Source organism: Streptopelia decaocto (assembly GCF_964273445.1).
Source record: "Streptopelia decaocto genome assembly, chromosome: 8".
NCBI lineage: Eukaryota > Metazoa > Chordata > Aves > Columbiformes > Columbidae > Streptopelia > Streptopelia decaocto.
The window spans coordinates 15,031,624-15,056,575 of NC_138662.1; the positions used below are offsets into that span (position 1 = coordinate 15,031,624).

The following is a 24,952-nucleotide window of genomic DNA, read 5'->3' on the forward strand; positions in this document are numbered from 1 at the left end:
AATAACCCAAAATGAATTTGTAAATTCATTATTAAGCTTAGCAAGACTGGATTTTTAAAGGAATATATAAAGTAACAGCTTGTTACTTAAAATACAAATTGTTCGTCCGGAGGTTTTTTGCAGTCTCTTCACAGTCCTGTCTGCAAGTGGGATGAAAGAAATAAACGGGCAGAGTGGCAGAAAGTATTGACTCGGTGTCTCTCCTTCCCAGTGCTCCAAGAGCTGTGGCGGGGGCACGCGGCGGCGGCGAGCCATGTGTGTGAACACCTACAACGACGTCCTGGATGACAGCAAGTGCAGTCAGCAGGAGAAGCTGACAGTGCAGCGGTGCAGCGACTTCTTGTGCCCCCAGTGGAAAACTGGTGACTGGTCTGAGGTAGGTGCTGGTCACCACTATGGGTTCACCCTGGTGGTGCCTGCAAAGCAATCGCTCTGTCCCTGCTCATCCCTTGCATTCTGTTTTTGTCCCAGGGTATGGTGGCACTGTGCCTGCTACAGAGGGTGTCCCCAAGGCTGTGCACAGGGAGGCTTGAGATAGGCAACAAAGTCACTGGCCTTGTGACTACTGGTCAAGTGGCCATTTCCCTCCCTGCGAAGCCACAGGGGGTTAATTCCTCTCCAATCCTGCAGAAATTTCTCCCCAGTTTTTCCACGGTTCTTCTGTAGCTTTGGGAAGAAAAATACCTTCTTGCCCTCATTTTCCCTTGAGATTGTCCTCACGAGCCCTGGCAGCTCTGCCTGTCACTGGAGGGCAGGATTTCACCCTACTAATGTCCTGCTAAGCCCTCTTGCTGCTGTTTATTACCATTACCTCTTCTGCTGCTGTTGGTGTCCTTTGCAATGCGATAAAATTGTATCTTGAGAGGCTTTTCCCTGCAGCAGGACCAGTGATGCTGGAGAACAGTTCAAAGGCAGCTTGTCACCTTTGTGGCCAAATAGCTCTCATTTCTTTGACTCGTGTTCTTTTAGGAAATAATGAAAACTATTTAGTGGGAACAGAGATTGTTCTTTACAAAAAAATCTATCTTCTGGGTCGAGCTGCTGGTAGTGCAAGCCATGCCAGGTGGTGGAAGAGGCACTCACACCCTGTGGGAGCCGAGACCCTTAACACTCAGAGCCCAGCAAGCTTTTTGCAAGCCTTTGGCACCCTGTTTTGCACAGCTAAAGTGCTGTCGGGCAGTCCCAGGGCTTTGACCTATATCTTACAGCTGCTGGAAGTAAAGATCCTTCATGGTCTCACTCTGCCGAAGTGTCCCAGCCCGGCTGTGCTCTCCGCACTCCAGCTCTGGACCAGCTTCTGAGGACAATCCTGTCTCATTGCAAGACACTCACATGTTTTCCAGCACATGTGGTCATTAGCTAAATAACCGCCTCTCAGCACCAGTTTTTAAGCAGTGGTTGCAGCAGGGTCTCCAGGTTTATTTTTCAACACCGGTGCAGGTGCTGAGCTGGCAGTGCATCCTCAGCACCACCTGAGCTTTTGTGCTTTACTCCTTGCAGTGCCTGGTCACCTGTGGAAAAGGGCACAAACACCGCCAGACCTGGTGCCAGTTTGGAGAAGATCAGTTAAACGACAGGTTTTGTGACCCCGAAACGAAGCCGGAGTCGGTGCAGATGTGCCAGCAGCAGGAATGTGCTTCGTGGCAAGTGGGGCCGTGGGGCCAGGTACCACGGGGCTCCTGGTTGGTGGGACCTGGGTGCTGGTGGCCGAGGCTGGGTGCTACCCTTTCATCCAAACTCACCAGCATAACTGCGTTAATTGGTTTGCACACCAAAGCAGCCCTCTGTTCGTTTGGGTTCAGCGGATGGGCAGCAATAACAGTACCTGCCCTTTGTGCTAAATTTAATTTGTGTCATACTAAATTGGCCGTGATTTTTAAAAAAAGGGTTTCCAAGGTTACGCTCCTAAATCCATATTTAGGCACATAAATATGTGGCCTAATTTTCACAGAAAAGCTGCTCCCATTGAATAGCTTTTGTTGTTTTTAATGTTTTCCAGTTTCTGGGTTGGCAAAGGTTTTTCTGTTAAAATACAAGTTGCTCATTTCTCCCAGAGTGTTCTGGCATCTCCTTTTCCACAAAACTGTTAGCTCTTGACTTAAAAACAAACTCAGACTAGTTGTCCCAGTCAGACTTATTTCCCATCAGCAAAATCATTCATTAGCTGCCTGTGCTACCATGGGGCCCAACAACCAGTTTTAAAGAAGGATATGATGCAGGTTGTGCCAAAGTATGATTTACTGTGTGCAGCAAAGTAAATCATTTGAATGCTTGCACCTTCATTCCTGAGGAAGCAAGTGAAGCATGTGAGGCTCTGGTGGGCACAGTGAATTAAAACTTTGACCTAATTTAAAGCTGAAATACATGAAGTGGAGAGAAACCCAGAGAGAAGCTGAGCTTTATTTTTGCTGCTCATGCTACATGCCTAAACACAGGCAGGGATGATTAATACTTTTGAATGAAAGCAGCTACTCAGACCCAGCACTTCTTTCTCACTTCTTTCTCCTGTCTGTCCTCTCCCAGTGCACAGTGACTTGTGGCCAAGGCTACCAGATGAGAGCGGTGAAGTGTGTTGTGGGCACCTACGTGTCAGTGGTGGATGATAATGAGTGTAACGCTGCAACCAGGCCAACAGATACCCAGGTAAATCCTGCTCTCCTGTCTCCATCCTTTGCCAGTGTGTGTACAGAGGCAGCTAGGTTGCATCTTCAGGGGATGTCTTGCTGCAGCAAAGGCTTTTACCCTGAACACCAGCCCATGCAGAGCAATATCTTGGTCTGCAGTATGACTGTTGCAAAGGTGCAGCACAGCACCATATTTTTGGTAGAAGCAGGACAGAGAAGCTGTATTAAGGGAGTTCCCATCCAGACTCTCTTCATGTGATTAACATTACACTCTGAAGAACCAGATTGCCAAAAAGGGAACGGGCAGCTTGTCATGAGGGCATCAGGACTTTGTGGAGTAAAGATTGTCTTTTATGGTTTATATCCATGGAGCCGTAGTCACAGGATGGGATGTGCAGGGTGTGTCCAGATGCAGAGCTAAAGCTCTAAGAGCTCGTGAGCTAAAGAAGCAGCAGTAGATGAATATAGGAAGGCAACCAGAGACCAGAAGGATAAGAAGGGACAGTATTTACTGGCCTCAGAGGCTGGAATCTCTGCATAGCAGACACCTCCTTTGGGTTGTGTGCGCTCTGGGATGCCTGGCTGTGGTGTGGGCTCACGTGGCTGCAGGACTGCTGCTGTGTGGTACAAATGGCAGCTTGGGACCGTCATTTCTCATCTGCTGCACGTGACAATATGGTGTATGTGCCAGCTACAATTCCAGACACATCCCCCCTGACTGGATAAATTAAGAACTATTGCAAACCCTTTGCAAATTTGCTGAAGAGGCTTTCCATGCTGTGTTCGCTGGTACTTGGAAGCAAACACGTGAATTCCCATTTCAAGCAGAGGACATGTCCAGGGCATCTGAAGCAGTTGAATAAAACAGAACATTACCATCTATCTGTCATCTAGGAGAGTCGTAGTGCTGTTGCCCTGCCCAGCTTCAGCCCTGCATGACTTCACAGAGTTTAACTAAGGCCACAACATTTATGAAGGGACTGTTTTTCCCATGTATGGAGACTGATGGCATGATAGTGAAGGGGTTACAAACCTACTTGTCATCAGCCATCATTTGGCACGCATGTCTCCAGTGTAAGTAAAATCAGAGCAATGAGGAAATCATTTATGCCATTTGTCAAGAGCTGCCCTCTCCCTCGCAGTGACGATCAGTAGTACTTTAATTTTTGGCAATGACTACTTATAGGCTTATGGAATAAAGTCATGGCTATTAATCTTTTCTGTCACCAGGCCTCCCAGGAGGTCTGGACAGGACCAAAACCCTCCTGTTAGGCACTGTGCCAGGATCGAGCAGAATGACGTGCCTGTCCTCAAAACCTTGCGTGTTTAGCATGTGATGAAGATCAGCATGTGGACATAAGTGTTCTGGTGGGCTGCAGGGAATCAAAGGGCTGCAATCAACAATGAAGTTGCTGCTTTGCAGATGTGTGTTTGTACCAGAACTCTTAATGAACTTTCACTTTTTGCCTCAAAAATGTCTAGTTTTAATACACAGAGATGACATATGTTGTGGAGTTCCCAATAAGCCAAAAGTCCACTGAGGGTTCTGCATATGAAGCCCTGGTACCAAGTTTTGTTGATTCTCCAAGTGGATGCCAGGAGAAAAGCCACCAACACACAAGCATGCTGGTCACAGGTTTAAAAGACACTGTGTTGTTCATAATTGCATTGAAGAAGAGGCAGTTTAACTGAAACATCTGTGAAGTCTTTATTTCCCTCTTTTCCCTCATGTATTTCATGTACAGGACTGTGAAATAGCAGCATGTCCTCCCCATCCAAATAGTCCTGAAGCCAAGAGATCCATGTCGGGTATTCACAGGACACAGTGGAGATTTGGATCCTGGACACCGGTAAGTGTGTGTCTTAATACTTTCAGGATTCTTCAACAGTAGACAATGTGATATTAAGTACGTTTGACCAAATTTTCATTCGAAAGCCCTCATAATATATATCAGGAAACTTTCTAGTGGAGTGGTTTTTGCTCTTCCCTAGTGCTCTGCAACATGTGGGAAGGGTACCCGGATGAGATATGTCAGCTGTCGGGATGACCAGGGCTCAGTGGCCGACGAGTCAGATTGTTTCCACCTCCCGAAGCCATCAGCCACGGAGATGTGCACCGTGACACCATGCGGGCAGTGGAAAGCCCTGGAGTGGAGCTCTGTAAGCATCATGCTGTCTCTTGCCACCCTGTAGACCTCATTGTTAATCTGTCACACGTACCATTTTATAAGTGGGGGGATTAAGGTCTTCTGCTGTTTATTATTAGCAACAGCTGTCTGTCAGATTTTTGAAGCCAGAAATGTGACTGTGTCTCCTTTTCCCACTGTAACGCAGTGCTCGGTGACTTGCGGTCAAGGTAAGGCAACGCGACAAGTGGTCTGCATCAATTACAGTGACCAGCTGGTGGACAGGAGTGAGTGCGATCCAGATGACCTCCCTGCCACCGAGCAAGACTGCTCCATGTCTCCTTGTCATCCGAACAGCCATGACTACGGCAGGCCCATCCACCCTTTCCTCTATCCGGATCATCGCCTGAAACTGCACCCTGGAGGCAGCCCGAACCGAAACCGTGCCCATATACCGGGAGGCAATCAGTGGAGGATTGGCCCCTGGGGTGCTGTAAGTGCCCTGATTTTCTTATTTCTGATTTTTGTTTGTTTGGGCCTTTTGGGGATTTTTTTTATTGTTGTTGTTTAGTTTGGTTGGTCTGGGGGGGGAATTTTTAGTTTGATTTGTTTGGGGTTGGTTTGTTTGTTTGTTTTTCTTTTCCCTGGGTTAGTCCAGGGCTTTTCTTAATGTCACCCCCAGGGAAAAGAGGGACCCTTCTCCCTGCATTCTGCTCTCTGCACACACAAGCAAGTGTTGCGCTAGGCTGCAGGCATCACTTCTCAGCCTCTAACACTTCACATCTCCAAAGCTCTGCAGACAGAAAGCTGATGGCATTATTTTCAATGAGGCAAAGGCCAACCTCTGCTTCTTGGCTGTCTCCTGGGACATTTACAGGTGTGCAGAGCTGTTGCCAAAGCACAGAAGAGCCTTAATGCCAGCTCCTCTCACCCCAAGCAGTTCACAGTGCTTTATCACACAAGTCCCTAAAGGGAATTAAGCACAAATGGGATGTCAAACACTGCATTAAAGGCAGTGGGGATTACTCACCTGCTTAAAACTAGGCTGGTGTTTATTTTCTTTGCTTAGTCAGCGCCTAAGTCATTGCACTGCTATTAGCAATAGCTGGGTTTTGAAGTTAATAATGCCTGTTAGCTGTATTAAATTTCTGGTAGTGCATTCCCACGGTGTAAGGCAATGGGAAGGACCTGGGAATGCAAAATTATTCCTGGATTCAACAAAGCCGTGGGCAATTGTGTCTTCCAGTGCTCCAGCACGTGTGCGGGGGGGTTCCAGCGGCGGGTCGTGGTGTGCCAGGATGAAAACGGATACACCGCAAATAACTGCGATGAGAAAAACAAACCAATGGAGCAGAGATCGTGCGAATCTGGCCCCTGTCCCCAGTGGGCTTATGGCAACTGGGGAGAGGTGAGTGCACCGGTCACCCCAGGCTCCCTGTGCGCGGGAAGGTTTTCAGTAGTGGATGGCTGAAAAATGGGAGAAGTGGGGAAATTGCGGTGACATTTATTAGAAAGATTGGATGTTTTCCTTTCCGTTTCTCATGGGAAAAGCTTCTTCCCAGGCAAAAGTGAATTCTGCAAAAATCAAGATTTTTTGTTTTTTAAGAGAAGTCCAGTTTAGCTGAAGGCCTTTTTTTCTTTAATACAAACATTGCTCCCTTCTAAAAATTCATCTGAGATGAACAATTAGAGTCATTAACCTCCAGTATCATGTTGGGTTTGTCAGTATTGTTGTGTGGAGCAGCATAAACAGCTTTGGGAAGAGAGAAGCTGAAGCAGCTGATGCCCCATCTGAGACTCATGCAGCGCTTGGGGGGGATTTGGCCGTGGTGGGTTGGTTTGGACCAGAAACAACTATCGCATCTTGAGAGGTGCTAGTGCTTTGAGGGAACGGTCGACGGTATTTTTGCTGCCCAGACAGTGATTGCCCTGTCTTCTGCTGACTTCCAGTGCACAAAGCCATGCGGGGCAGGGACAAGAACACGGCTGGTGGTGTGCCAGCGCCCTAATGGAGAAAGGTTTACGGATCTGGGCTGTGAAATCCTTGAAAAGCCACCAGACAGAGAGCAGTGCAATGTGCAGGACTGTCCTAGAGATGCTGCCTGGAGCGCTGGTCCTTGGAGCTCGGTACGACCATAAACTCTTTCTCTTTGTGAACCGTTTTGTGGATATCCCGTTACAACAGATTTTAATTAGCTTCAAACCAAGGTGCTAATGCTTCGTGTCTTAAATCTGCACTTAAAGAGGATTATTGACAATATATTGAGAATAACACCTGTTCAGGAAGGGCTTACATTAGGGGAGCTCAAGTCCTTTAATTTAAAAGGCACTTTCTGCTAAGTAGCCACCTTTGTCCGTTTGATTACACTGTGTGAGCGCTGTGCATTATGAGTCTTGGTTCTGACTGAGTCCTTCGCATATGGATTTAAACCTGGCATTTAAGCAGTACGTTTCTTTCCATTGAAGTTAAATTGTTCTGATATTTAACAGTAATACTGCACTGTGCACCTACTGGTTTACCAGTCGCGTGTTCTCTGCCAAAAGCAAGATGACAGAGGAAAATGTGTACTAAATTGCATCAACTCTCAAGCATGTACAAGTGCGTATAGATGTGTGTGCACGTTCCTACCTGCCCCCACACAGCTATATAGAAACACATGTGCATTAACGCCCATGCTATTTCTGTTCCTGTGTATATATAGTATGAACATGATGCGTCATGCAAAGGCACCCGTAAGCTTCTCTCATGCATCTCTCTGGTTCTGGGGAGTTATTGTCAGGCCTGATTTCCACCTGCTGCTCTAAATATTAGTCAGCAAGGTGGTGGAAGGCTTAAAACCCTGGGAGTTTTCTAATAACAAAATAGTGTTTGGAGCAGAGATGGCGATGGCTTACACTGCTCCTTTGCTGCTGGACAAATCTGCTACGGACATGCTCTTGTGCGGGCAGAGCAGCCCTGACCCATGGTCTGGGGTGCTCTTTTGGTTCTCACAGCTTTGAAATTGTCCCAGCCCAGAGCAGCAGCACCTGCTCAGCACCAAGGCGAGTGCTGCCTGGAGCACTTCTGGTGTGCTGGAAACCACGGACCTGCTGGTTTTGGAGTGGCCTTCAAACAGATGTCGACCTTTATTGTGTATTTTGTTATAAAAGCATTTGAAGAAGATTTAAAAAAAGAAAAATTTGATTCAAAAGCACTTTATAGGAAAAAAAAAAGGCCTGTTTGTAATGTATTGGACTTATTTGTCACTGTTTGAAAAGTCATCTTGCGAAAACGTAGCCACATTCTCATTTCTGCGGGTTCTTTCAGTAATGTGGATGCCTTCAGTAACACTCCTCAGTATTTTTATCATACCTCAGTGAGTTATACAATAGCAATAAAACCGCTGAACTGGTGTTTATATGGTGCTTCACCAGTACAAGGGATAGTGACATGAAATATTTCATTTGAGGTGCTAATGTATCACTTGTACGCTGATATAGTTGGTGCTAAAAATGAGTGAGGTGAGCTAAGCAGAGCTGGCAACCCATGCAGTGGCTTCCCTGCAGAACTACCAGCTGGGAGCTGCTGCCAACCTTTGTTACGTGTGCTGGACCATTTGCAAGAACCAAAGGTGTGGACAGAGTTGTGTTGCCTTTTGGTGTTGCTCAGCTTTCAGCCTCTTCGCAGCTGTCCAGGAGCAGGCTCCAGGGCTGACTCTGCTTCTGTGTGTCAGATATGCAGGTTGCAGTCCTGGATTTTGGATTTGGTTTGGCTTTTTTTTTTACCCAGGAAAAATTCCCTTGACTCTGCTAAGTCATATTAACCTTGGTGGGGGTTGTCCCTTGCTCTCAGTCTCCCAGGAGCAGGTGCAATGTTGGGCAAAGAGACAGAGGGCAGGGACATCCTATCCTGTCTGCAGCATCTCCTCCCCAGCCTCAGAGCTGAGCCCCAGTCGCTGCCACAAAGTGACTTGATTTTTCAGGTCTCGTTACCAAGGTGTCCTTTGGCTCTGACATAGGGAACCCCAGAGCTTTTCGAAGAGTAAATTGTATCTATGGGGTCAACAGGGCTTCGTGTCCCTTCTGCAAAATACACCCCATACGTGTCTACCTCGTGCTACTACTGTAGGTAGTAACATCCAAATTGTTTTTTCTTTAGTGTGGTATCACCTGGAGTTGCTTTAGCTCTGTCATCGATTGCAAACATCATTCTGTAGCTGTACATACTTCATCTATTGAGATGGAGTGTCACTACCATATTTTTTGGTCACTTTTGAAACAAGAGTATAGTATTAGCTGAAACTTTTCAGCAGTATGGATTTATGTATTTATGTAAAAGTGTATTTATTTTTCCAATATTGTTATTTAATTTTATATAAATATTGCATACATTTACAATGTTTAATGTTAATGTTGAACAGTGAAAATTAAAGACAAGTAGAATGTAATCATAAATGAATTTGTATAATGATTTCTTGAGTCTTTTGCTAAATTAAGATAATATACTTAGTTTTGGTAACTTTTACTAAATTTTCTGAAATGGTACCGCAATGTTCCATCTTTTGACTTGTTTTTATTTTACTTTGTTCTCCAACAGAAACTGTCATTCACAGTAATTAAACAGTTTAAAGTGTTATGTATTACGAAGTTTGGAAAACTAATTTCTTGCAAGCATCTGATTGGCTTAGCTTCACTCAAATTTTAGTAAAATTATTACTATAAAATACATAAAAATTAAAGCAGAGAGAGTCTGAAGAGTTCAACCCTCCATCCTCAGGCAAAATTCCACTGGGATTTTGAACAGTAAACAAGTGATTTTTATCTGACTGGTTAAATCCAGGTTTTAAAAATATAATTGAATGACTAAACAGATTCTGTATGTAAATGATAATTTTATAACAAGAGACCGGTGAGATGCCTTGTCATTATCATGTGTGTTCAAAGAGGACTAAGAGGAGGTGACACTTCTATTTCCTTGCTTGTTTAAGAACATGTATTTAAACACTGCAGAATTGTACACCATATGATAGACCTGACCTTTTTATTAAAATAATGCTTTAGAAAACATGCAGAGACTGTCACCAGGATATAGAGAGTGTTTTTTCTCCTCTGTCTTACGGTATGAATGCAGATCTCCATACATGCTCTCGAATACCGAGAGGAATTCTCACCGTGTTCTCCAGAACGAGGGAGATGCTCACAGATAATATTATCCATCTCTTCACTTAAAACCTGAGGCTGAACCCACTTCTGTCAGAGTAGATCCGCTCCTTGCAATAATCTCCGTGAATTTTGGTGCTGTAGAGTTTCGCATAATACCCAGCTGTATCCTGATATAATTTATGAATAATGCTGAATTCACTTGTCATGGGCTTCTCATTCTTTCCACATTAGGAAATGGGCACAGATAAGGTAAAACAATCATATCTCGCAGCACCAATTCCTGGTTCAGTCGAGTGAGTCATTTGGGCTTCACTGCAGTGGGACAGTTATCATTTTACTTTGGTCTGTGGAAAATCGGGGGGCGGGTTTTTGGTTCGTTTTTTTAGGGGCTTGTTTTGTTTTCCTAAAAAGTGTGATAATTTTAAAAGTAATCTGCTTTGCCAAATACTTATTGCTCTTGGGTGTCAAAAGTTCTACCTGCTAACACAATGGTTGTGTAGCTTTTAGTGCCTGCAAAACAGCGGTGTGAGCTTTGTCGGCTCTTTATCAAATGGGCAGAAATGCTAGTACCTTAGTCTTTGAGGGTCTTTTGATCCAACAATGAAGAATATGGAAGCTTAGTGTAAAATAATTAGAATATTAGCTGGCTAAACACCAAACTCTGTCACTGTCAATGTGAATTTGGGTTTTTTGGCTTTGCAGGGCTCTTTGGCTGCACGCAAGGATGTGGGTAGCAGTGAAGGGGCTCTGGACTCAATGGGGAGCAGCAGGACTGCCTGGCCAGCACCTGTGGCAGGGAGCTGGCACTCAGGAATTTTAATCTTAAAATTGGTATCAATGGAAAGTTCAGGTTATTTGTATTTAATTCTTTTAAAGCCCCATCATGTTGTTTATAAAATGCCCTCCCCATGAAGATGGCTGAAAATAGGCTGTTCAACGGCAATATTCTCCATGTCATCGGTCTGATAATGTTCTTAGCAGGCAGGATGTCAGCTCTTGCTGTGGCAGAAGTGATAACCAGGGGCAGATATTGGTTGCAAGTGTATGTAACTCTGCTGTTCTCTTCCTCTCTTCTGCAGAAAATGAATTTGCTGTGAGAGCAGCATTACTGAGCTGCTGTATGATGCTTTACACGTGTTTTTGCAATAACAAAGCCATCCTTGAAAAGGAAGCGATAGGCATGCTGAACTCTGCGGTCACTCAGTGATTCACATTGCCTTTTTCGTCCTTCATTCATACGATGTTGGTTCAGGCTCTGAGACTGCAATAACAAGTTTCTATTTCTCTGTAGTGCCAGGTATTATCAGAAAACTAATAAAAACAATCCTACCCCTGTGGGGAAGGACAAATGTTGTTGCAGCAGAGAAAGGCCTCACGTACAGTCCCAGCACCCACAACCCAGGCAGAGAGATGCACTGGGTGCCTTGCATGCCTTTAGAAAAACAGGTAGATGCCTTAGTCACGACTGAATAAAGCTGATCCAGACCAAAATGAAAACTTGGTAGCCTATGGGTATCCCCAATCATCTGTCTGAAGCTGTCTCCATCTCAGAGCTGTTCACTGTTCGCTTAGGCTGGCCCACCGAGGCTGATGTCCCTCTTGGGTTCCCGGCTGCCTCCCCTCTAGGATCAGTCAGACCGACTGACGCCAGGGACTGCCAGTTTAGTGAGCTGATAAAAGGCGAGAAGTTGTCTGCTTTGATTTGCCAGTCAGAAAAAGACTTTTGACAGTGCGGACCTCTTTGCTTTCATTTAAAAAGGCAAACCAGACCCGTTTCAGGCATTTCCTGTACTCTGTCCTGTGTGTCACCCATCCAGAGCATCCCAGTGCCCAACTTCGGCCACACCCCCCCCCCCCCCCCAAAACTGCACATCCCTGAGTGATAGCTGTCTTACCGCCCACCCATTCACTGCCTCTTCCCTTTTGAGAACTCATCCCAGAGAGCGGATGCAGTTGGGGATTTTGTTCAAAGAGTTCCAGCCTGTTGCTCCTCTGGGGCAGCAGTGATGGATGTTCCTGTGGCTCTTTACTCAGCTCTGTGCCTGCTGTACCAGCCAAGGCTCAGAGCCATAACTGGTGTCTCTAAACAGCTTACAGGAGGGTGGAGCCAGTGGTACACAGGTGCCTGATAGAGGAACATCACTTCATTCCTGTCTTGCTACTTCTAAAATCTCTGATTTTTATTTTCATTTCTGTTTTTGTTGTTTGCCTGTCGTCACCGGACATCTTTCATTGCCACTTCTGTTTCTCCTTAAATAAGGAGAACTATGTGAGTATGCTTTTGCTGTTGATTCTGCTGTCTCCTGTTTGCTAGTATTGAGGTTCCACTGGCAGGAAAACAACTATCAAAGCCCGTCTGCCGCACTGCAGGAGAGGGACCACCCTGCAGCACTGTGTGCTTAACACTGAGCCTGCACGTAAGTGCTTTGCCTCCTGCAACTTAATGCTCAGCTGTTGCAAATCACACTCCTCCCTTGCAAGGCACCCCTCAGTCTTTGCACCCATTGTGATCTGACCTGATGTTTAAGTGTAGTGTCTTTTAGTGTGATGGAGAACTGAAAGGACCAGGCAGGAGCATCCCCTCTAACCTCTGTAATCCAGTGCCTGAATGCTGAGGAAGTGCCAGGGTAAGGAGCTGCAGAAAATGGCCAGTCCTATCTGCTCTCCTTCGATAGCCTCTCCTGTTGCTTCTGCAAGGACAGAAGTGAGCTGGAATAGTGGCTGGGCTGAAGAAGGTTGTTTTCTTATATCTTGAAACTTTTCTTCTTCCCCCACCCCCAGATGCTGCATCTTTTCCCAAGTTTCCCAGTGCACTTTTGAAGTCAGAGTAAGTAACTCATTAGAATTCACTGATGTTTCTTACCACGTATAGTCCAGCCCATGCTCCTGTCCTAATTTATGGTGAAATACTTGCCTTTCTCTTGCCAGAGAAGTACCATGGCTGTTTGGCTTCATTTAGTGTGCCTCTGTGGTTGCTTTTCTACACCTCCCCTCTTACACATTTTCTAGATGAGATGGTCATTTTCTTGGCTGTGCACAGCTGGCCTGAACTTGAACAAATGGTGGGACTGCTATTCAGCAATGCCTGGCAGTAGTCCTCATGTCAAGGTTGGCCCACGGCTGCTGACTTTGTAAAGTCTGCAGAGCTCCTATATGCACGCATATGCGCACACTCACACACACAGGAGAAATAAAACAATAAATAGAAGGGTAATTGCTGGGAACATTTGTCTCCCAAAGCACTGGCTTTAAGTGCAGTGATTGAAATATGTGTTAGACTGCAGAAGACGCTTTAGAACAGTAACATACTTCCAAAGATGAGCTGGGAAGTTCAGCATCTTCAAGCAGATCCCAGAGATGGGCCTTAGGAAGACATTTTGCCCGTGTTACACATTTGCACAGCCTACCACAAACTCCAATAAAAGCTGTTGCTCAGATCCTAGGGATTGTAGCATTTAGAAGCAAGGATGTGTGATGATGAGGGACACTAAGCACAGAGACATTTACTGTATTTCTAACTTTCATTGTGACTGATTTGTGCTGTCATTAAAGAAAAACAATGTAGTCAATCTTGTTCCAAAGGCACTTAATGCTCTATTCTTGTTTTAATTTTTACTAGCTAACAGGGAAGGTGAGTGAGCCAGCAGCATGGATGAAAATCTGTCTGATGCCCATATTCGGGATGACACTATCTAATCCCTGCTGCGTTAAGCCAAGATTTTTCTTTATAAAATCGGGGAGCAAAAAGCAGCCCAGCACTCCTACAAAAACCCCCTGTGTGATGCACACCTGTGCAATAGGGCTGACATTCCTTGGGGAGCTCTTTACCTTGTGTTTCCCTCCCAATGACACAGAGAAATCCTATTCTTGAATGGTACTTCTAAATGCCATTATAATGCCAGACTGTTCACTAAAAATGTGAAGTGTCAGCCTATGCTGCTTGCTGCTTCAGTTGCTGCTGTCTTAAAAGTGCCACAGCATGGAAAACAGGCTTCATCAATGCCTTCCACATCACATTACACTGGAGTGCTGGGTAACTCACACATCCCCTAATTTAAGGAAATGCCATCCAACATCTCCCTCCCTGGAGAGACCTGCAGTGGCTATTTGAGGACTTTGTATTGTTTGTTGTTCAAATTATATAGCATGGACTGGGGCAGAGATGCAGCTTTAGGGCAGCTTTGTGTGTTCATAGCCCTCCTGATATCTGTACCTGGTGAAGTTTTTGTACGGGATGTAACAACAGGGCAGGTGAAATGGGGAAAGAAGGTGCTACTTAGTAGGTGGACACCATAGAAGAGGAGATGCATGGCTTCTCCTGCTGTAGTTATCTGCTTTTCTCCCACAATCCTGAGAGGTTTCTCAGCTCTAGTAAATTATTGTATTAACTTCAGTGCTCAGGACCTTAAATCTTGCAGGAGTTTCCTGTGGACAGTCTGTGTAGCTGGAGGAACCGGCTTCAGACACGCCAGCCTCTTCCCCCTGCTACAACAACACACGGAGCTGTACCTTTTTTTTTCTTTAAGAAATTTCCTTTTATTTTTTTTTTTTCAATTTTTCTTTTTTTTTTGCCTGTTATGAGACATCATCTGAAGTCACTTGCAAGTCTCTGCAGCCTAGCTCAGCAGTGGGAAGGTGAAGGTTTATTGGATTGTTTTATTTCTCCCTTTTGCAAATAATCACTTGGGAAACTCTGTTCCCGCTGCAGAGCTGCGAGCAGAGCAGCCAGAGGATGGATACCCCACATGTGCTGCAGATCCAGGACGAACCAGCATGGGTGTTCCATCTCACCCATGCCTGGGGTGAGGAGCACTGCTTGGGGACACTGTGGCTCAGCCTGCTCTTGTGCACTCCCAGGGCCACCCTTTGACTCCGGGAGGGCTCCTCAGGACATTTCCACAGGGGTTCTGGGCAATGCTCGCTGATGCTCTTGGACTACACACTCCATAAATCCCTAATGTACGTGTATTTTTTTCACTCCTCCCATTTCTTTGGGCAGTCAGCATGGATTAAGCATTTCTAAAGCCTCTTTTAAACTGCAGTGCACTGCTTTGGTTTGTTTTGCTCAGGTCTCTGGTCTAGTTGCCGTCCCTTGAATTGAGAGACTATTCTTCCCTTTTGAATGTACAAAAATCACATGTATTTTCTGGCCTTGTACTGGCTATAATCACCGTGACCATGCACTCTCAGCAGCTGTGTGTGTTAAGGTGTAGCTCCCTCTCACAGTTTTGCAGGGAAGGAAAGTCCATCTGGGGGATCCTGTTCCTGTGCACCAGGTTCCCACCCTGCAGACATGGTCTTCTCACTCTGCTGATGCAGCCAAGCATGAGACTTGGCTAAAGGTGGAAAGAACACGGTTTAAAAGCAGCTAGGAGCAAACACTTCCCAAACAACTCCTGCAGCCACTGGAGAAACCATACCATGGAGCTGCACCCTTGTTTTAAGCTTGTTACTTGTCTCACTGAATCCAAAGGAGGTACCTGCTAAAATACTTTTCTGTTGCAAAGTTAATTAAGTTCATTCGGATGCCACAGAGCCTCTGTTGCTGGATAATACACAAAGGCTTAGGCGTTTTAGGACTTCTTGTAAAGGTTCAGCTGGTGAGGAATGATCCAGGCTTCCTATGGTGGTGTGTTTTCTGATGTCTTTTCTGCTCAAAAGGCTTCAGAGGTACAGATGTCATACAGCTGTGATTTCAGCATCTGATAGTGGCAGCATGAGTTATAGTAAGAGGTGACGTGGACTAATAGGATGCTGAAATGTAACTATGAGGGTACGTGTTTTGGCTCTGCCCGTAACTGGAGAAGTTCATTGACATCCAGGAGCACAACCCTTTATGGGAAGAGGGCGTAAAGCATGTAGGGCTCTGCCGTTTCTCTGTTTTATTTCATCTAGCACATTTCAGCTCAGATTGTTGGAAAGGATGACCAAGGGCTTACTTACAAGCACTTACTTTCTACATAATCTTTAATGTGTGGAAATCTAAACCCACAAGGATTGCTTTTAATTTCCTCCAAAAAGTTGCTCCTGGCAGAATCTGATAAAGCTGTTTTCAGTCTAATTCTTCCCAGCCTACCCTTGGTGAGCTATCGGAGCATACCTATCTTTGGGAATTCATCTGGTGATCACTCCAGCTTGCATTCATTATCTCAAATACCTCCCAAATCGTTGGCTGATGCCTGGATAAGTGGTCTGACAGCATTTCCTGAAACCTTTCAATTTTGGGGGAGAATGTCCCCAGGTTCTTGCTGGTGGTTTGATTTTTCTTTCCCATATCTGAGCTTGCTTGTTCAGTGCAGAAAATTAAGGAGAAGCAGAGCTGCTCTGTAGCTCTTGATTGCTCTGTGCTGCCTTTTTCTTTTCATCAAGATTTGCGAAGCTCCCGGTGCGGAAGAGCAGGTCCCAGTCCACTGCAGGAGGGTCATAACCCAGCCCAACCAGCCAGAAATTTTATACACATTTCTAAGAGCTTTTGGTGTACATATTTTGTTTTGTTTTCTGCTACCAGCCTGGTGAATCAGGTAGGAGCCTTCTTATGTTTGAGAGTTCTTACTGAACAAGATGTACCCTCGTCTTTCAAAGTATCAGAATAGGGAATGCAGCAAGTGGTAGTTTAAAGCAATTTGCATGTACTTAGTAAAATAACCTTCGTCATTCCTGAACTCTGAAATACAAAACAAATTTCTGTGGAAACAAAAACACAGGCTTGCTGCTGCGCTGGAGCAGAGCAATACATCGCAGGAGAGATTTAACATCGTGTTCTGACCTTTCTGGAAATTGTTGATATGGAAATATTTTTGTCGTATTTATTTAAACTTTTTCCTTGCATTTATGTAAACTGGGCAGTATATTTATTTGAAAAAAAACACAGCAGCATGCCAATCCCCGGTTCTTGGCATGTTAACAATACTAATCAGGCAATAAACATAATACCCTTAAATCTCTGCTCAAGTGCTTTGATCTTAATGGTCTTAGGAAAGTCCTTTTGTTCTTATTCTCCATGTAAAGCACCAGGTGTGACTGCGGTGATTTTAGGAGATAATAAAGATAATAACAAGAGGAAGGTTTACTAGAGTCTTCAGTGTAATGGCCATAGCTGATTTTTGAAATAATACTTCTCTACTATTTCATGTATCACAGTCATCTCAGGTTTTTTTTAAGAAACAACACAACATGGTGTTTTTGCATCCTCCTCTGTGCCTGGCTATCCTTCCAGGTTCACCCAGGGGTGTTATTTGCTGCTGTGCTTCAACCACAGCCTGGAAACAGCATTTCAGAGCAACATTTTCCAGCACTCGAGTGGAGGCAAAGGCAGGCTGACCATGGGCATGCTCAAATGCATGTGATCCTTGACTCTAGGAAGCTGGTTAGGGAAAAAAGTCAATACGGTACCTTGGCTACACCTTCAGGGCTGGATCCAGAGGTGACTAAAATAGTAGAAATCTTTCTGTTGACTTCAAAGAGTTTTGGATGAGGTGGTGTTGCACAGAGGGCCACCCATCCATGCCCGGTACTTTGAAGTATTTTCAATGGACATGGGAGGTAGGAAAGCGATCAGGAAAAATAAAGAGAAATATGAAAGGAGTGGTTTTGTCTGTGCTATTCAAATGTTTTAAAGAAGGCAAGGTCAAAGCTTACCTCACTATGGCACTGTTATCGACAGATACCGTAAACGGGCAGCAGTGTTTGCAGTGATGAAGAGTCCTGATAGCAAAATGTAAAGTTTCTCCAGGATCTGAAATAAATGATGAGGCTGATGTCGGTAGCTAGGTGTATTGCTTCCCTAAGTCACATGGTGCTGAGATGAAGCTCACTGTTAAATTATTTTCTGCATGTGGCTAACATATGATTAAAATCTGTGTGCCAAATAAAAGTTGGAAACACCTGAGACAAATTAGAAGGCACTTATGAAGTAGACTCTTTGCAAAGGAATTTTCAGTCTCTTGGTTACATAAGGTTGTTTTACCTCTCTTTTCTCTCAGTGCAAATGAGATCATCACTCACATGTTCATGAAAGCAAATGGGTGCTTTAGATCTAAAAACACACAGCTGCCTAACTTTGATTTACGTTAAAGACAGGCATGGAAGTCATTCGTTCCAGCATCTTGGGAATTACTTTTAAGTATTAACAAAATTGGGCAAATTATGCCTCAAGCTCTGGGTGCACTGAGGTATGCATGTAGGCTTGTTTGATGGTGGGATGGTGAAATAAATGTCAGAATCAGAATCCATGCCAAAGTTAAGCAATTTGTAGAAGGGAGATAACAATTTTGGAAATGACTAGCACCATATTAATTATGATACTAAATATTTATCAATCAACATCAGGTCAAAAACATGCTTGTGTTGTTGCACAATGTGGTTTTCTTCCTTTAGAGTAAGTAGTGGACCCAATGTATTTTTAAATTAGATAAAAGATGTGTTTGACTATACCAGCTTGGGATGTGGGGCAAGAGAGAGTCCTGATCAAGTGTGTGAATTTACCGTTGAGCTTTGGCTGTCCCAGTGAAATGGCATCAACTTGCATGGAGACCACTTACTAAGGAGCACTTGGATTTTTGCTAAAGTATTAGTGTTGGCCTTTAGTCCAAAGACTTAATAGAATGACAACATTAGAAGTTTACAACGGGTTTGGTAGGATTTGACATTTCTTTCTTGCTGCTGACTTTCATTGCCTGGGGAGAGACATAGAAAGAATGACAAAAATGAATTTGTAATGCAATATGAGGTCTTATAAAGATAGGATAACATTAGCTCAACCTTTTTTCTGTTGATACTAAAGAAAAAAGTTGAAATTTATTAATCTGTGTAAGTTGTGAAAGTCGTGGTTTAGGACAAGGAACAGCATTCCCTCTGATTCTCAGTGCAAGGTAGAATGCTGTGTTGCTCTTTCGGGTTTTTGGCCTATCTTGAAATTGGAGCTGGGCTCAGGAAAACTCAGAGGTGCCCATTCCCCAGCACCCATCGCTGCCATACTCTCCCCGGCTTCCCGGCCTCTTGCCTAGAGCATCGTTAATGGCATTAAACCCTATTGATCCCAAGGGACCTCAGCTGCCTTTTTTCATTCTGTAACGGTCTTGCAGCAGGAAAACAGCCTTTTCCAGAACATCACTTATCCAAGCTTTTAAGCAGCAATGTCTGATCTTGTGAGTTGCATCTATTTCCATGTTGGTCTGAACTTTTCCATTTCAGAGCAAGTTACTGCTCTGTCGCTGTTTTTTTGTACACCTCTTAACACAATAGGGGCTGAATGAGTTGGAAGTAGTGCTGTAATTTAAAATAATCACAGCTGTCAATGCATATGCCAATTTCTGTTCTAATGGATCTTCCAGAGGTGCTACATATGTGAATTGTAGGGGGTTTAGGTTTCAAATGTATTCATAGGCTGAGAAGAACTTGGGCTGTAATTTATTTCTTAGGAAATACACTGATGGAGTGGCTCCAAAATGAAGGGAGAAGCACCTCATCTCTGAAAATAAAGCAGAACATTTTATATTGAGAGATGGTTGAACCAGTGTGTTTGTGCTCAAGGATTAAACCAGGATTCTTGTGACATAGCATGTAATGACTTGCATAACATGTGATGAAGAAATTGCAGCTGAGTCTCTGGGTGCATCATGCTGAGTAAGAGGCTTGTTCTACACGAAACTGTCATATTAAATTCTTGTCGTGATTCCAGACCCCTTTGATTCCTAAATCTTTTGGAGGAGACTAATCTGAAATCAAAGTGAAGTTGCTTGAGGTTTGCATGCCAGAAGTGGCCACTTTTGAAAAAGTTCAGTGAACCTGCAGAGAGAGGTTGAAATTAGTTGCTTCACTACAAAGCTTTCAGCTAACATACCTGCTGATTTGCTTTTTGCTTTGATTCTTCAGGCTCTGCCTTCTTGCCACCTTCTGAGTTGTTTTCAAAATGCATAAATCTTAAGGATGAGCACGTCCTGGTTTCAGTCTGTTTAGTAAAAAAACAAACAAACAACAACAAAAACAAACAAACAAACAAACACCCCACAAACTTGGTAAAACAAACATAAGCTCAAATATTGAGGACATGGAAAGACTGCATTTTTTGTCTCCTGCCTTGTCCTTTGTGCAGTTATTTCCCTCTGTGGAGGTGTATATTGCACTTTATTCTCCTGATTTACCAACATTTGACCTCCCTTTGTACCAAGGTAAATGGGAATGGTCCCTTTCAAGTTCTTCTAAGCAGATACTGAGCGCTCCTGCCTTGATCCCTGTAAGATGACTCTGCTCCTTTGAAACCACTGGAGCAATGCCAGGAATCCAGCCTGTTATCCCTGCTGAATGTCAGCTGCTTTCTCTATTTTGATATTGGCATTTTGAGGGGCTTTGACCGAGAATATCATGCAATATTAAGTGCAAATGCGAGTATTTCCAGCGGTTAAATTCTGCCCTTCTGTATCCCCCTCAAGCTTTGCATAGGCTGCTGGGGACATGGGGATGTGCTTTTTGGTCCAATTAAAAGAAAATGCCCTGGGTAGCCATGGCCCATGTATAACCATGTAGATGGCCCTGCATGAAAGCTGATCTGTTGTTACTTTATATTTACAGTGTTCTGTCTCCTGTGGAAGGGGCCAAAGGCACCGCAATGTGTACTGTTTGACAAAGGAAGGGAGGCATGTAGAAGAAGATTATTGCAAGCACCTTGCTAAGCCCAATGTGCAAAAGAAATGCAGAGGGGGCAGATGTCCGAAGTGGAAAGCAGGAGATTGGGGACAGGTGAGACGTGTTGTATACCCTTTTGCACCCTTTGATATTCTTCCTCTGTCAAATTGGTTAGAAGCTGGTTTTCACATCACTTCTGTTCTCTTGAATGTTTCAAGGGTAAAAGTTCTGAGCCACATCCTCAGGTGATGTAAATCAGTGGAGCTTCATGGATAGCAGTGGGGCAGCACTGATTTGTCCGGAGAACTTGCAACTTTTAGTATCTATCTGAAAGCAAAATCCATGTTGTATACTTTAAGTTTCTGCTAGAAAAGGTGTTAGTAGATAATATTAAAGAGGATCTAGTATTTATTCATGTTATTAAAACTGTTTTTATTTAACTATGTCACATCCCAAGAAAAATCTTCCTTAGTTTTGAGAAAACTGAAATTAATTTTACTATCAGCTTCCTGGGAAAGTCTAAAGAACAATCAGAGCTGTTCATTAAAAATGCTTTTCACCTCCTTCTGTTTCTCAACAATCTCATCACTTGATTTTCCTTCATTAATAAGTCAGACACTGATGCATAGAGCAGAGGCTGCTGGAAATGTGAAAGTGCTTGGAGTTATTAAACACCTTGTTTACTGAAAGCATACCTTGAATCCTTGTTTTGCTGAAAATAATGTCTTTGTCATCACCTTGAATCTGCTGCATCACATTTTTATCTCTGAACCTCACTTTTCTCTCTACCTCATTAGTCTGCTAATCAGCAGAATTATTGAAAATCCCAGACTAAATGAACTGTTAACTTGTAAAACATCATGTTCTCTTGCCGTCTGTCTTCCAAATTAAGGTACAAAACACCAATTCTCACTGTATGCAAGTTCCCTGAAAGATAAACCATTAACAGGCACCATTACAGGCACCCATGCAAGTGTTAGGACTAGGACAGCACACTTGTATAATGTTGACTATTCACAAAGACAATAAACCTACTGATGTTCTATTATTTTTTTCAGACTTGTGTTTATTTTTTAGTGCTTACCTTTGAGTCCATAGGCTAGGAGTATTTGCCATTATGTGTGTAAAGGCTTAAACGTGCATTTGCCATGGAGGTTCGGTTACTGAGGTCTGGGCTTTTTACCCAAGGTATGGCTGGGAGCACCAAGGTAGCCCTGCATAGCCCTGTGAGATGCACAGCACTGCTTCCAGATTGGAAATTAAGTCACTATTATTACCTTTATTACCTGCAGGACCGAAACCTCAATTTTATACAGGAAGCTAGACTGAAAAGAAACGTGAAGCCATTAGATAGTCTTGTCATATCCAATCTGCACCTTACTTAAAGTGACTGCTCCTGAAAGCAATTTTTTACAGCTGGTAATTGTAAACATAATAATGTAATGGTCTGTTGATTGCGTTAAAATACTCTAATGTTAATTGATAAAAGTGTTTTAAAATTTCCAATGTTCCACTGCATGATCGGAGTTAATTTCATGCAAGCGGAGAAAGAAACCCAAGTTATTAGAAGGATGAAGGTGATTTATGGCCTGAGGTAATCTCTTGTGACTAGGCAATTAAGGAATATTTGTATGCTAATGATCAGACTAAGAATAGGCAGGCATTTCAACATGTCTGGTAGCACAGCAGCCCAGGTCCCTGATGCTGTATGTGCTCAGCCAGCCAGGTTCTTGTTTTGGGGAAAAAAAAAGAGGTAGAAACACCCATTCTGCAATATCAAACTGGGCTTTTTAAAGGTGCATTAAATGCTCTGACTTGGCCTCCTTGTGTCCTGATCCTCGCTTGTGCTGGCAGCGTTTCTTTGCCTGTGACAGATGAAAAGCAGGACTGTTGGATGTTCGGAGCGCTGGCCGTGGCCGTCCCTGCGAGAGGTGCGCAGGGCTTGCACAGCTCTGCAAAAGCTTTAATGCCTCAGAGCTGAGGTGCATGTAGGTACTGAACTGCTCATTAAGGCTGTGGAACAGGCAGGGGTTGGGCATCCTGAATACCCTAGTCGATCAGGATCTAAATGGGCATAGAAACTCCGTGTCACCTTCCACATCACCTGTGACACGGTTGAAAATAAGAGCCCTGATCAGTTCGCACTTAGATACTATCGAAAAGGCTTTCTGAAGGTCTAATTGCCTCCAAGAGATAATCCCAAAGCTGAGCTGCTGTGAGCTGGCTGCCTTTTGTCCTGGGTAAACCAGCTAAAGTCTGTGAGAAATACGGCAAGATTTTCCCATAAAAGCACATCCTCCTTGTCACTGTACGTGCACAGGACCTGTTGTGTGTGCCTTTAGGTTGGTTTGGTTTGGGTTTTTTTCTTTTCCTTTTGGGAAAAGGAATGCTTAAGAAGAAACAGGATTGAAAAATACAGGAATGGTTAAAAATGCATCCCAGCTGGCCAAGCTAAGTGCTCTGCTCCCAGGTTATTTTCTCTCTGGATGTTTTGTATTCAGAGGCCAGCTAATTCTTTTCTAGATTGTTATGAATCCACTTTCCTGCAGCAAAGCATTTTAATGTATCTGTATTAATAAGAAGGGAAGAAAATAAGGCTTTTTCTCCAAGTTTTAAATGTGCTGTGTCTGTACTGAAATGTCAAATTTAATGTGTTTGCATCTCCTAAGTAGTATCAATTATGGCCATTTACCTTTCACTTAGCAAAAATACCAATATTTATTCTGCTCTCTGGTATTTACATATTTCAGCTACAGGCTGAAATCCAGCCCTGTCTAAAAACACAGGTAGAGCACCAGTTAGAACTTCTCCACAGATGAGCTGGCACTTGGCAGTTTGGCGAAGAACTTTCTCAGTGGAGAAAGGAGCGCTCCTGGGAAAGCATATAGACTCTGTAGAAAGGAGAAGCAGGCTGCCTGGCTCGTGGCATCCCGTAGAGGAATATATAAATACAGCAAAAGTTGGCTGCCCCCAAACTGACTGTCTTCTGGCAGCGTCAGCCGGCTGGATTTCCCCAAGTCAGACACAGGTTGGCTGACCAGTATTCTGGGTAAAAATAGCCAGGAATGGTGTTTAAAAACACCTTTTCTTGTCTCTTGCAAACCAAAAAGCATTTTAGAGCATGGTGTGCATCCTGGTGTATATGTTTCTCCATGTTTGTACCCATTATTCAGTTTAACAGTCCTCTATGGAATGCACAGGACAAACGGCACCGTTAATCACAAGGACAAGGACATAGCACAGCATATGGGAATCATTTGCATCACCAGCGACAGAGACCAACTGCTACTTTCAAAAGTGACACACACCAAAAAAAACAACCCTACCTTCTTACAAATATTTAGAGCCAGGCAAATATTCACATTCAGCTTTTCTTTGGTCCTCTTGGCTTTATGGGGCATTCAGAATTGCTTCCCCATTAAGCACCACTTAATTCCCTGCCATAAGAAGGCTCGCTTTTATAGCTATTGTAATAATGGGCTCTAAACTTGTTTTCTTAGTTGCAGATGTATTAATACGTTTGCTCATCTTAATTGTTAACTCAGCAAATAGCTAATCACAATAGCTGTGTTTTAAATGCGTGTCTTTGATTTTTACATGCTTTCTTCTATAAATGCAAATTATTTTTACTCCAAATCTATATCATGTACTTTAAGATCTAGCAAGGAAGAATCCATATCAGAGGGACATTAAGTACTGTTAAACATATTACAGTGTGCAGTCACAACAGTAAGAAATGTTGCGTGAAAGAAAAAGCAAGCTGTTAAAAGCATTGTAGTGTAGATAACAAATTGAAGATGTCTGAGAAACACAGAAATTCAGGCTTTTCTGGCTATACCTAGAAGTGAGGAGAAATGTGCCCACAGTGTAATGACAGAAATGTGAAATGCAGTTAATCTAAAGAAGGCATTTCTTTTCACAAACTAACAGTATGTCCTGCCTTACGTGCATGTGCGTGTTTAGATCCATGCTGAAAGAAATCCCAGCTGTATCACACTTCTACCTCTCTACTGCCACAGACCTTCTTCTCTATATTTCAAGTTTGCTTTCATTAAAGTCCACTCCAGTGACACTTGTGGCATTTTATATATTTTGAACTATTACTTTTTTGAGCCGAGTGCCTAAGAAGAAATACACAGAGCCTTGCCACCTCCGTCATGTTGAGATGGTTTAGCGGTGCCGCTGTCTCCAGAGGTTTTTGTTGTATAAATCCTGTCTGGGAAATCCTGACTTCACTGAAACCAACAGCAAAAATTCCCGCTGGCTTCAGTGGAGCAGGATTTCAGCCTGTCTGCTCTGCCTTTGCAAAATTTTCCCCTTGTACAACGAAAAGCCTCACCTGAAAGTTTAAATGCCGGCGTTAGAGCTTTGCTATCGCTGCCGTTGAGCCCAGAGCAGAGGGTGAACCCTGGGAACTTACCGTGACGGCTGCGATGG

The 24,952-nt window shown here is 43.8% G+C and overlaps 1 protein-coding gene across 14 annotated transcripts in view; it reads left to right on the forward strand.

Annotated features, from left to right (window-relative positions):
* The window catches only part of ADAMTS9 (ADAM metallopeptidase with thrombospondin type 1 motif 9), a 93,144-nt gene that overhangs the window by 39,330 nt on the left and 28,862 nt on the right, over positions 1-24,952 (forward strand). For 12 of the 14 annotated variants that reach the window (XM_082059679.1, XM_082059685.1, XM_082059688.1 and 9 more), the window contains 9 exons: positions 212-376; positions 1,501-1,665; positions 2,524-2,643; positions 4,370-4,474; positions 4,617-4,784; positions 4,959-5,243; positions 5,997-6,158; positions 6,701-6,877; positions 20,462-20,629. In XM_082059679.1, coding sequence (XP_081915805.1) covers positions 212-376; positions 1,501-1,665; positions 2,524-2,643; positions 4,370-4,474; positions 4,617-4,784; positions 4,959-5,243; positions 5,997-6,158; positions 6,701-6,877; positions 20,462-20,629 — 1,515 coding nt within the window. The remainder of the gene's footprint in view (positions 1-211; positions 377-1,500; positions 1,666-2,523; positions 2,644-4,369; positions 4,475-4,616; positions 4,785-4,958; positions 5,244-5,996; positions 6,159-6,700; positions 6,878-20,461; positions 20,630-24,952) is intronic. The other 2 variants (XM_082059690.1, XM_082059682.1) reach the window with 1 other exon arrangement.